General features: G+C 37.5%; 1 protein-coding gene across 2 annotated transcripts in view; it reads right to left on the reverse strand.

The window, feature by feature from the left end:
• Positions 1-1,212: 1,212 nt before the first annotated feature.
• The window catches only part of COL5A2 (collagen type V alpha 2 chain), a 111,467-nt gene continuing 99,171 nt past the window's right edge, over positions 1,213-13,508 (reverse strand). For both annotated transcript variants that reach the window (XM_075285118.1, XM_075285117.1), the window contains exons 39-54: positions 12,591-12,698; positions 11,501-11,554; positions 11,352-11,405; positions 11,043-11,204; positions 9,944-10,051; positions 9,201-9,308; positions 8,742-8,795; positions 8,443-8,550; positions 8,274-8,327; positions 8,090-8,197; positions 6,106-6,159; positions 5,882-5,989; positions 5,501-5,789; positions 3,638-3,828; positions 3,023-3,262; positions 1,213-2,475 (exon numbers count right to left, since the gene is read on the reverse strand). In XM_075285118.1, the coding sequence (XP_075141219.1) occupies positions 2,329-2,475; positions 3,023-3,262; positions 3,638-3,828; positions 5,501-5,789; positions 5,882-5,989; positions 6,106-6,159; positions 8,090-8,197; positions 8,274-8,327; positions 8,443-8,550; positions 8,742-8,795; positions 9,201-9,308; positions 9,944-10,051; positions 11,043-11,204; positions 11,352-11,405; positions 11,501-11,554; positions 12,591-12,698 (1,947 nt within the window). In that variant the 3' untranslated portion in view covers positions 1,213-2,328. The remainder of the gene's footprint in view (positions 2,476-3,022; positions 3,263-3,637; positions 3,829-5,500; positions 5,790-5,881; positions 5,990-6,105; positions 6,160-8,089; positions 8,198-8,273; positions 8,328-8,442; positions 8,551-8,741; positions 8,796-9,200; positions 9,309-9,943; positions 10,052-11,042; positions 11,205-11,351; positions 11,406-11,500; positions 11,555-12,590; positions 12,699-13,508) is intronic.

Consider the following 13,508-nt stretch of genomic DNA (forward strand, 5'->3'; position numbering starts at 1 on the left):
TTGCAGCGATTTTTAGGTTTCACTATTACCAGAAGTTTATTCATAATTTTTCCATCATTGCTAAACCTCTGACTGACCTTACTCAGAGGGGTGCAGATTTGTTGAATTGCAAAAAGGAGGTTATTGATGCTTTTGAGTTTCTGAAACAAGCCTTTATGAAAGCTCCGGTTTTAATTCAGGCTGACCTCAGTAGACCTTTTATTGTGAAGGTGGACGCTTCTGAAATTGGTGTCGGAGCCGTGTAACTTTAGGGTGCACTGTGCGTGTGACACTCTCTGGGCAGCAGTCGTTCTGGGCCCTAGAATTTACCAGTCCATCTCCACTACCAGGAGCTCTGGCAAAGACCTCTAGGGCCTGGTTCTGCTTTGGTTTGGAGGGCATTGAATGCTCAGTGCTGTTTTGCCTCAGTGTACAGGGCAGTCTGGTTGCCCGGGACTAACTGTCCGTTATATATTGTACTAGGTTCCTAATATCTATATTCAAAATCTTGATATGCTAAAAGAAACACTTGCAAAGCAGCAATTCACACAAAATATTACTTACTTTTACTTTTTGGTAGAGTTGGAAGGGACCTCAAGGGCCATCGGGTCCAACCCCCTGCGAGTGCAGGTTTTCCTAAATCATCCCAGCTATATGTTTATCCAGATTCCGCTTGAAGATTTCCATTGATGGAGCGCCCACCACCTCCCGTGGCAGCCTATTCCACTCTCTCACTACCCTCATTGTCAGAAAGTTTTTCCTAATGTCTAATCTGTATCTCTTTCCCTTTATTTTCATCCAATTGCTTCTTAATAATCATTAGGTGGCCACACATAGATACATATAGGATCTTGGAGACTCTTACTTGCTATGTTTCCTATTCACAATGCATAAAAGAATATATAGTATTATCTTACCACAATAAAAATGAGACCAAGCTATGTCTACAGTTTAATAAATTGTGGAATTGATATTGATTTTCTTTTCTTTTTCTTTAAATTCCACACTTTGCAAATAAATGATATATAAATAAAGCGTTGAAAAGAAACATGCTTATGGCTAATAGTATATTTCCTTTTTAAATGCAATTTCTTCCATCCAGGATTAGCAGTCAAAGATTCGAAGATAAACTATATATATATATATATATATATATATATATATATATATATATATATATAGTTGCATTGGGTTTGGTAAGCATTAAGAAGCGCACTAAGCCCACTTATAAAGTAATATTTATGGGCAGCTGTCAATTTTTATTAATTCAGGATTTTACAAAAGGAATTTTAGCACCATCAAACATGTATACTGACTTTCCCCATTCTCTGAAGAACAATAAAAGCATAGCACCTTTTAATATCGAACAAGAAATACAACTATTATATATGCATCCCAGCATCTAGAGATGAGGTAGCTTATGCTAAGAAACTTTAAATCCTTTTGAACCTGACAATTTGTGGGTAAAATGGAAATGTTGTTCATATGCTGTACATAACAGTTTTCAGTTTACAATAAAATCCCCTAAATGCTTAACAGCAAGATATCCTTGTGAACAAGGCAGTTTGTAAGCACTACTGACTTGAAAAGACTTGAAGACTTGAAAAAACAAACCATATATTGCCTTTGTACCTTGTAAATAAATATTTGTGTTGTTCTTTGCAGTACAACAAAGAACATATACAATTTCTAAAAAAAATGATCTGCAAAATAAAAAAATTTAAAATCAAACCAAAATGGGAAATCCATCAAGCTTTTACCTACAGTATAGGGAGGAATTTGGAGGCTATAAGTCTATAAAATCTTTCTACACCAATAATCTGTATTTAATATGTACAGTACATATGAGCAAGAAGCTTCAAGATGTAACCAAAGCCTAATACTTATTAAACCAATCTACGCAAGTGATCAAATTGTAACACTTTAGTAATATTAGCTTATGTCACAATGTAAAACTAATCCTGGCAAAAATATAAAGCTTGATGAATGAATCCCAAAATGTTATAAATCAGAAGCCCAACAAAGTTAAAAAGTCAATTATTCTTTTTGTTTTAAACCTTTGGCATGCAAGCTTATTTTTCTCCTACATTTCTCAATTTGGTTGATTTCTTTAATGGAGAGCAAACATAGTGAACACTATAAAAATATCAATCCATTTATTATCTTTCTGCTCTTAAGGTGGCTTAAAAACGGAAAATAAATATTTTGTAAGAAGGCCAAGTAGTTAATAAAAAATGGAAAATAATGGACAACTGTATGTACAGTGCTGGTGCATACCCAGCTATAGTTTTCAAGAGTCTCAGGATAACTTCAGTCAGTTTAAGTTCCTAGATTGTTTGTTGGTGTAATTTACAAAAAGCAAACTGGCCCAATGTCAACTCCAAACTCTTGGTCTGCACCTCCAATGTCCACAGGGGCAATATCAATAATGGGTAAACGTTTCACATTCTGGGTCCTGTACTCAAACACCGTTTTACCAACATTCCCACTGCGTTTCTGAAAAGAGAGGAAAAAAACAAATCTGTCAACTCACAGAGACTTAACAAATATAAAGGTCATTGGATATTTTATTCCTTTTTTTGTAGATTGTGAGCCCCATATAGAGTTCACAATGTACATTTTGTTTTTACTATCAGTATGTTTTTGTAGAATTGGAGGAAATCCATGAAAACACGGGCAGAAGATACAAGCTTCTTGCAGATGTTGTTCCTGGCGGGATTTGAACCCAGGACTCCAGTGCTGCAAGGCTAAACACTGAGCCACCGTGTTGCCCTTTGATAGTTTATTCCTATAAATGTCTGAGGAACATGACCCGCTTACAGTTCCTTACATCCACAGATTATAGGGTTGAGGCCAAAAGAAGGAAACATAAAACAACATTTGGTGATTATTACTAATCTATCCCCATTGTACCTATTACATATAGCTAGTATTGTTAGATATTATAGCTGTAACACAATTTAACTTTCCCTCCATGGTACTGACATATTGTCTTTATATTTCCTTGTAAATTGGGATTAGGTTCTTGCAGGCATTTACTTACCGAACATGTGTCTTCCAACACAGTATATCGGAAGCGACTGTTTCCTTCTGCTCTAATATCAAGATCATTAGCACCTTTAAGTATTACGGCTTTCTTTAAATTTTGATTTCTTTCATCTAAGAATCCCACTGTATTTTTACAATAATAGGTAATATTTTGTGAAGCCTCTTTTGACAGAAGACGCAAAAAGGTCATTTGTGTCACAGCTGTATTTGGCGAATCGCTTTCTCCATACACAAACTACAAAAAAGACAAATAGAAAAAACTGATGAACAACATAAGGAACAACAAAGTTACATAATGAGCAACAAAATATACAGATGTGTTCTCCTTTTCCTTTTGTTCTGGCTGAATATTGCCAGATATGGTTGTCTCAAGTTGGACAGCTTCTCTAAATTCAACATGATCACTCGATAGGCTATTTATATGTATGGTTGACTATCCTGTGACTATTGTGTAAATGCAGCCGTTTCAGTAAGTTCAGTATGTGTTAAACTCGTTCCATTAGTTAACTAAACTGGAGATCAGTTGAGTCTGGTCAAATCTGTACATATCCATTATCAAATATTATAATATAATATTATAATAATTCAACTATATAAGATAGTTATTTACCTGTGATCCTCTGTTCATATCCACACCGTACCATATTGGCTTGAAATTATCTCCACTTCTACCAGTCCACCAAGTTTTCATAGGTATTGTGGAAGGATTTGCAGATATGCAGGTTTCTCCAGTTTCCATATTACAATAAACCTTAATAGCATCTTCTGAACATCCTTGATTTGGATCTATCCAGTATTCCCCTGTGAATGTACAGAGTATGTTATCAGTCTAATGTAAATTAAATTATTTTCATGTATTTTCTGCATTACGATTCAGGTTTATTAGATTATGGTATAAAGCAAATATAGTAGGTAACAAAGTAATATATTATATTAAGTAATATATTAGGGTCTATGGGAAGAAAATAGTCTGGTCCTGTTGCTCTGAGCCTCTTGTTTCGGTGGAAGTCCCTGCTGCACATGACTGCTGAGACTGCCAATTGGCCTCAGTGGTCAAGTGTGGCCAAAGTAGAAGGACCAGACCATGGTGGGAGACACTGCAGCACCAAGTGAGTATGTAGTTCACCCTCCCCTTGCAAAAAATTGATTTTGGACAACCTCTTTAAGCCTGGATCACTTCTAAAAGTCATAGCGGGCCATTTAAAGGAAATAGCAAGATGATACAAAAGAAAAACTGACATTATAGCCTTCCATAGTTCATTGAAGGCTGAGTGAGCGAGAAATGATTTTAAGTAGTCTATGCTATCAGTTATGATGGAATTTGGATATCATTATTACAGTATGTTAATTTTGTCATAGACCATGAAGAAAGGGCATAGAGTTTCTAGAGTTTCTTAGCTGCAGAATGGATTCTTGCAGATATAGTAAAAAAAAATAAAAAAAAATAGCTAGGTATTTGTTGGGCAGAAAATTTCTGTTTCAGGAATTTGAAGCAAATTTTGGAAGCTAATTCTAAAGCTGATTCTGTAAAACACAGCTCCATAATCTGCCTCCCATGGAAATTTCTGGCAGAATTCGTCTGAAGAATGAACAGAATGATTCTTTTTTTCTGCTAGCTGAATAAATCAGCTAGCAGAAAAATCTGCCTACCATTGAAATGTATGGGAAGTAGATTTCAGGTGAAATTTGGAACTGATTTTGAGAGAGAATCTGCCTCAAAATCAAGTCCACATTCCTCCATGAGAATATTTTGCCCTTTGGTAGAGCACTGAGTTGAGTAGAGATGTGAAATGTGAGATGTGGCATATAAAGGGAGTTTATATAATTATTGTATTGCTATATTAAATCAGGAAATATTTTCCTTAATTAGAGATGAGCGAACACTGTTCGGATCAGCCGATCCGAACGGCACGCTCCCATAGAAATGAATGGAAACACCTGTGACGCCGGCCGGCCGCTGGCAAAGTCAGTGTAACAGGTGCTTCCATTCATTTCTATGGGTGCGTGCTGTTAGGATCGGCTGATCCGAACAGTGTTCGCTCATCTCTACTCCTTATACCTACTTAGAATGTACCAAAAATGTTCAATTGGACATATCAGGGGATGAGAAAATGTCACTTCTTATTTTTGGCTAGCCTACATATTAGTAGGAGTCATCCTACCATCTGTGTAAAAGAGAACTCTGGCAACACAAATGAACTGAACATCTGTGACTACTAGCACTGAACACATTACATGGACTTCAAGGAAGGAGAGAGTAAACTGAAGTACTAAAATCCCTGTCTGCTTTAATAGGGTCCGCAGGGTTTCCGCACAGTTTCTTCCAATTTTATATTGAAATTGGCGGAGAGAAAAGTCCTGCTTGCAGGACCTTTCTCTCCGCCGATCTAAAGGGAATCGTGGACAGAGATGAGCAGACGCTAATGTGAACCTAGCGTAAACAGTAGTTTGTTAGTATTACTGAGATTCTTACCACTTTTCTTTGTGGGATGACAAAGTTTTAAATCATCGCATGTACGTGCTGGATTCTTCTTGGAGCCATCAGGGCTGCGCATTGTTTCAATTTGGCTACTGAGTGATTTGAGGGTTGCCTGAACTCCTGGATCTTTATTTTTTCCATTATCATCAGCCTGATCATCAGGAAATTCTGGAGGTGGATCTGGCACAGTATCATCATAACCCCCTATTAAATCATCTAAAGCAGCAGTGAGAAGTCCTGGCGGACCAGGAGGACCTGGTAGACCAGGGTCACCAGGCGGACCCTAAACATAAAGTAATTGTTGTTATGTATTAATTTATTTTTACAAAAACTTGATGTATGTAATAATATGTATGTAATATGCATGATTAGTACCTCTGGGCCAGCTTCTCCAACAGTTCCTCGTACACCAGGAGGGCCAATTGGTCCAGAATGTCCTTGGTTACCCTCTCTGCCAGGAGGTCCAACAGGACCTGGAGGGCCCTACACATGTTAAAAGATTAATAGTGTTGTATTTCTATAAAAATAAACTTTTGCCAGCAAATGTATTTAAATAAAAAACAATAATAATAAATTTGGAAAAATAGGACAAATCTTACTCTGGGGCCAAAAGGTCCAGGTAGACCAGTACTTCCTTGTTCACCAATAGGACCCTACAAAAGTTAATAAAAAAAAAAAAACATATCAAACACCAGATATAAAATACCAATTTTTATGGTTGTAAAAATATAGTTTAAGTCTATTTCTTGAGCTTTCAGACTGCTGCTTACAAGGATTTTCTATTTAGGGGTCTGTTCACGCGGTGGAGAATGAAAATTCCTTTTCATTTTCAGCTGCCAGCATTTTCGAGTGGTCTAGCCCGATAGTATGAAGATGCAGTGCATCATCATTCCGTCACGGCATCCCGCTCCTGGTTAGGGTCGGATGAAGGGGTCTAATCAGTAGGGATTCTCGACCCACAGACTCCATGGGCAGAATCTGTGGCAAGATCGAACAGGGTGCTTCTTTTTTTCCACGTCTTCCTGCGATCTCTGCTTCCCATTGAAAACAATGGGAGGCGAATTCAGGTGGCGGAATCCGCCCCCAAACCCACAACAATTTCCTCCATGTGAACTTACCATAAAGTTACTGTTTTTTTATTACTGGATTCTCTTTATTTATTGACAGAAATGGCAATAAATATTATTTTTTGCCATTTTCACTTAAAGAGGACCTTTCATGTCCTCACCACTAAGAGTATGAGCTCTGCCTGATAAACAATGAAGGGATTCAGCATCAGAGTGCTGTGACACTTTTAAATAGCGATCAACAGAGTGGGCAAAAAGACAGACTCCAACCATACTGAGGTTGATAGGCTAACCTAATAGGCCATCAATTTTATAGAGCAGTGGCGAATGTAACATTGGATGTTATTTTCCCTCTTTATGTAATATTTGTTTTTATTATTTTTGGATATTTTAGCCATGTTTGATTTAAATAAAGTTTTGATACTGCTTTGGCTTTTCTGTCCACAAAACGTTGTTACTGTACCTATGTATGCCTTTGTTTCTGTAGGCGTACTAAAATGCTTAAACAGTGAAACCTCTATGAGAAGACCACCTAAATTTGCACAGAAAAAATGCCATATATAGAGGTTATTCTCTCACAGAAAGCTATACATAATGAATGCTATATTGTCTAATTGGGTCAGTGCCATGTACGGCCTCTGAAAACTAGAAATAATGATAAGAGAGCAGAAAATCATGTATACGCATACCATAGGAGGTGCCAACTCTTTGTTAGTCCCCTGGTGACCTATAGATTATCTAGTTTAAAATGGCCCCATCATTCTTGGCCTCCATCATGGCACCTCTCTAAATGTTTGTCCATGGCATGTTTTTTTTTTCTTGTTCCTATTTGCCATTATGGCTCTCCCTCTTGTTCCTGGTCCCCAGTATGGAAACCTTTAGAATCATGGTTCTCAGCATGGTTCCTCTTTCTTACCTAGTATTCACCATGTTAACCCTTTAAATCTTGGCCTTCCCTGCTATTTTTGACCATATTGTTAACATTTCATAGGCCTTTAAAGCCTACCCAATAATGTCCTTTTTTGGAGTGATGTTTACATAATACCTGTTCCTTTTGAGCACAAGTTCCTGGGATTGTCCTGGTAAAACTGGGACTGCTTGGTCCCTGAGTGGCAGATTGCAGTTCCCATTGTTTACAAGTGCCTCATTGACTATGATATTGGCTTTGCCCACATTTATCTCCTGAAGTCCCTTACAAGTCTTTTAAATGTTGTAGTGATGCAGTACAGCACAGAACTCTTTCAGTATTGGTCTTACAGTGTATGTAAGTGCAATATGAGGGGAAGGGGGATCCTTCTCAAATAAGCAGTCTTCTGAATAGGTTTCACTGTACATGTGTAAAATAGAATTGTAGAACAGAGGTGCAAAAATGCACAATGTATGTGCTACTCATTTAAAGTTGCCTATTATATTTATGGTTTCCTACATATATTACCTCCTGACATAAAGTCAGCAAAAAAATAAAATATATATATTTTAGGGTTCATTTATGTGTAATATTTTAAATAATACTCACAGGAGGACCAGGAAGACCTTGCAGTCCAGTGAAGCCTCTATGTCCCTTTTGTCCTCTTTCTCCACGTTCACCATTGTCTCCTTTATCACCTTGTGGTCCTTGTGGTCCCTTTTAAGAGATGTAAAAAAATTAACTTTGATTTATATAGATTTATAATTAAATTTAAGAAAAAAAAGTAACGTACTGGCAAGCCACGTTTTCCAGCTCTTCCTGGGGGACCCATTGGTCCACGAGAACCCTTGGAAATAAGAAGAAAAAAGGTTCAGCTCAAGCACAATATCAACAATATGACAAAATGTAAAAAAAATAAATACATTTAACCTTTATAATAAAAGCTGTAGTGAGAAACTTACTGCATCACCTCTTGGCCCAGCTTCACCTGGGGCACCAACTGGTCCTGGTGTTCCTGGGGCACCCTGAGATCCAGCAAGACCCTCAGGGCCTGGATCACCACGATCTCCCTAAAATTGTACATGAAAATGACAGATTTGATTTAAAAAATATCCTAAAAATTTCCTGTGGTTTATATTAAGAAGTCACTGTAAACTAATGCTATTAAATGATACCAGTAAACACACGGTAGATTATATATTATCATTGCTACAGCAAACACAGTAAAATTGCATATACACTTAAAATAAAGCACACGTACACGTTTTCCCAGAGCTCCATCACGTCCAGGTGCTCCATCATTTCCTGGTGGACCCTACGAAAGGTTCACATTAGTGTTTTAGTCACACAAATAGATCCATACTTAACTAAATTTCATGATATTGCATTTAAAATTTTCATTTCATATATTATGACAATCGGCCTTATAAACTTGTTGATCCATTGCTTAGATATGATATGTATTGTACTATGATAGAACCGTGTTTGCGTGAGTTTCCTTCGGGTACTCTGGTTCCTTCTCACACTCCAAAGAGTAACACCTACTGATTGGGAATTTACATTGTGAGACCTACTTCTGAGCATTGTAGCCTAGTGTGTGTATATAAATGAGACAGTGAGTGATGACTATATCTGTAAAGCGCTGGGGAATATGTTGGTGCTATATCAGTAAGTAAATAGAATAAAATATATAACAGGAAATCATAATTTTTATATTTACCTCTGCACCTGGCTCACCAACAGGACCATTAGCACCAGGAAGACCAATAGGACCAGACGGACCCTTTTCTCCAGTGGATCCAGTAGGACCTATTTTTCCTGGAGATCCCTGAAAGTTTAAGCACATAACAATTATACGCTGTAAAATACTTGAAATGTTTTAAATAACATTAAAATATTCAATGTTAACTAATTACTTATCTTTTGGCAAAAGGATCTTGTCATAGTTTTTATCATGAATATGTTCATGGCACGTTATGAATTATATAATCGCTACTTATTTTGTATTGATAATTATGATGTAACATTTTCCATACTCGCTTGTTGCTTTACTTTCCTATATAGTCTAATCCTATTTGCACCAGTCTACTCCTCTACTTTGGCAAACACCATATTTGACATTTTAATATGTCTGGGAAGTTTAATAAGAAGACAGCCTTACTGATTTTAATATTTCTTTAAAAAATGAGCATAAAATCAAGGTCTGGTGATCTGCCAGAGGTTAGTCGCTTGAGAAACCATTGCTGGGTAAAGCCCAAAAAATTCAGTTTGTGAATCTTTTTAAATGAATTATGTATAATCCATTAAAATGGTTAAAACTATCAAATGTAAAAGGTGCAGTATTGCTTATTGTATACATCAGATAGCAGACTTGCTTCTTCTTGAAGAAGTACCGTATATACTTTTTCATATACTGAAATCTTTGACAAATTCTAATACAGTAATATAAATCATGATACTTACAGCTGGACCTGGAAGTCCAGGCATGCCTCTTTCTCCTCTCTGACCAGGCATGCCAACTATGCCCCTCTGACCAGTTGTTCCAGCTGGACCTGGTGGGCCATCTGGACCCTGAAGAAAAAAACAGAATAGTGTTAACCACTGTTGCAATATTTTCAAGATAAATATTTCCATAATTATTTTATTTTAATCTGCTTTTATTGGTTATAGGTTAAATTGGTATAAAGTAAAGCACTGGTAATCAATTCTAGAAACTATATCATTTTTGGAGTGATAAACACTCCAGTAAAGAGGCTTATGTGTGAAATAGCGCCTATTTTGTCAAACATAAGGTTCTCACTAGAGATGAGCTAGTAGTACTCAATCGAGTAGGTATTCGATCGAATACTACGGTATTTGAAATACTTGTACTCGATCGAGTACCACTCACTATTCGAATGTAAAAGTTCGATGCAGAACCAGCATTGATTGGCCGAATGCTATACAGTCGGCCAATCAACGCTGGTTCTTCTCCTACCTTTAGAAGTCTTCTCAGTGCAGCTTCCCCGCGGCGTCTTCCAGCTCTGAATTCACTCTGCCAGGTATCGGGCCTGGGCAGAGCCGACTGCGCATGTCTGCTTGTAGTGCGGACATGCGCAGTCGGCTCTGCCCAGGCCCGATGCCTGGCAGAGTGAATGAAGAGCCAGAAGACGCTGCGGGGACGCTGCAAGGAGAAGACTGCTTGGAGGATCCAGCCCGACCCTCACTCGTGGACTTGGTAAGTATAATTTGATCGAACGTTGCCTATCCCTGAAACGAGCATCCCCCCCCCCCCATAGACTATAATAGGATTCGATTTTCGATTCAAGTAGTCGAATATTGAGGGGCTACTCGAAACGAATATCAAACCTCGAACATTTTACTGTTCGCTCATCTCTAGTTCTCACTAGTAATATTTAGAACTCCATTTTAGTAAATGGTGACACTAACAATGCAGATCAAGGGGATTTTTTTTACTAAAATGACGGAAAAAATTAACAAAGTTTGACATACAATTGTTTACACACGAGCCCTACCCTCATAAACACAATAAATAAGGGAAAAAAATCATTTTCAAACTTACTGGCTGTCCATCATCTCCAGGATCTCCTTTATCACCAGGACTACCAGCAGGACCAGCAGGACCTCTGTCTCCAATTCTGCCATGTGCACCAGGCTCACCACGAAGACCTGGTGGACCTTCCTTTCCTGGCTCACCAATTGGACCAGGAGGACCAACAGCTCCCTAAAAAAATAGGGGAATACAATATACAGTATAACACAAAAGGTCATTGAACTTACTACAGTAAAAGTGCTACTAAAATTCTAAAATAACATGAAATTTTATAAATATAGGCAAATTGTGTTTGGAATATCTTTAGGTTTTACTTACAGGAGAACCAGGAGGTCCAACTCTTCCAGCAGATCCAGGGAATCCGGTTGCTCCCTTAAAAAATAGGAATGTGTTTAATATCCTAGTGCAAAAACAATTTGAAAAGTAATACAATATATATGAAGGTACTATTTATGTATAATACTTACAGGGGGCCCTTGTGTTCCTCTACCACCCTTTAGTCCAGGCACACCATGAGGTCCCTAAAAAAACAGTTTAATGGTAAATGAATGTAAAGCAACTTTCTTGATATACAGTATACTGTGTGGAGGGGTCATGGGCTATGGGACATTATACTTTGTGAAGGGGCCACTGACTGTGGGACATTATACTTGGTGAAGAGACCACTATGGGACATTATAGTGTGTGTAAGTGGTGCCTTATACCATATAGAAACAAAAAAGGGACCACTATGCCATGTGGGGATGGAGGGGTCCAAATCAAAAGTTTGCTAGACTTGTAAATGGGGATGCAGCACTGAATTACTGCATCACTTTCATTCTCAATATCTCACGAGAGTTGCAGAGGTCAGACCCCACTGATACTAGCAATCCATTACTTTATAATATGGAAATTGTTACCCGTAAATCTACTTCAAGTACAAAAAAAAAATAATCTTAAAATTAAGAACTTGTCAATTCTTTGATAAGCATAATAAGTGAAGAAAACATAGTTCTTTTCTAATAGATATATCACAACATTTCATTTATGAAAGGGGTTTTTATAATATGAGGTATCCTTTAAACATATATAAAGAAGGATTTTAATAGTATTTCTTGAGTCAACATATGATGCAGTTTTTGTGGGTTTATGCTTTGGCCTTGCTCTCTTGTATTTTAAACATTGGAACATTGTTTGACCATCTGCTGCTATAGTCTAACTGTGCTCAAGAAGAACACCCGTAATTCACTCAAATTTGCCAATAATCTTAACCCTTAACTTAAATGTTATATTCAGTTTAACTTGCCTATATTCACTTTGGTCTGAACCGAATACAATTATAAATCAAGCGTATGCAACACTCAACACAAAATACAATGGTTTGGTATGGGGATGTTGATAAGCCGTTTAGAATCTATCTATATAGCAAACTATATGTAGAAATGTTTATTAAATTAGATGGACAGCAAGGGATATTATTTTGCATAAATTACATTTGGTTAATCACAGTACTTGTGATACCAGTAAATGTGAATTGTAAAATATAGTGCTTTAGGGGTATATGGCCCTAATACTTACAGGAGGACCAGGAGATCCAGAAAGACCTTGTGGACCAGGAGATCCAGCATCACCCTTTTGACCAGGCTCTCCAGGCTCTCCTTTTACACCAGGTTGTCCATCAGGTCCCTAAAAATTAAGTAAAAAACACAAAATATTTTTAATTCAAAATGATATTCAGAATATTTTTTCTGTAGTACCAAAAATACTTATAAACTGCTATAATGAAAACGTTTTGATGTTTTATATCCAGATGAGCTATATTCATTGATGTAAGTAAGGCAAGGAAATCATAGACACCAACTGTGCATTATAGATCCTACTAACTATAATAGAGTCAGTCAGGTTTCTGCCATGGAGTAAGATATTTTAGCAGATAAAAGTGCTCTTCTCTATGACAGTTTTAGGGTATGTTCACGGAGTATTTTGCAGGGGGATTTTAACGCAGAATCCGCCTCAAAATCTGAATGCAAAAGCGTCTCCCATTCACATCAATGGGAGTCCTTAATTTTTTTTTTCTTCACTAGCGATTTTTTCCAGCTAGCGAAAGAAAGAAGTGGCATGCCCTATCTTTCCCAGGATACCGCGGCTGAGTCAGCTGTGGCATCCGCGGCTTGAGACTCACATCTGATTAGGCCCATTCATTCAGGCCTAATTAGGAGCGGGATGCAGCAACGGGATGCCGATGCACTGTATCAGCATCCCGTTGTGGCTAGCCACCCCGAAAAGTCACAGGGTGGAAAAGGTTTCTGCCATGTGAACTTACCCTTATTGCATTCTGTGATTGAGTCTCTTAATGAATATATAAACACAGTGGTTAGTGATAACAGTATGAAGGCCTATAGCTTGTAAGGCTTCCATCACACATTTTGAATTGTATCTAGACATGAGCATCTTCTCTTTTCTATTGGTTCTATGTTAACCTTTGGAGATTTGTAT

The sequence above is a fragment of the Leptodactylus fuscus genome, chromosome 8, assembly GCF_031893055.1.
Source record: "Leptodactylus fuscus isolate aLepFus1 chromosome 8, aLepFus1.hap2, whole genome shotgun sequence".
Lineage (NCBI taxonomy): Eukaryota > Metazoa > Chordata > Amphibia > Anura > Leptodactylidae > Leptodactylus > Leptodactylus fuscus.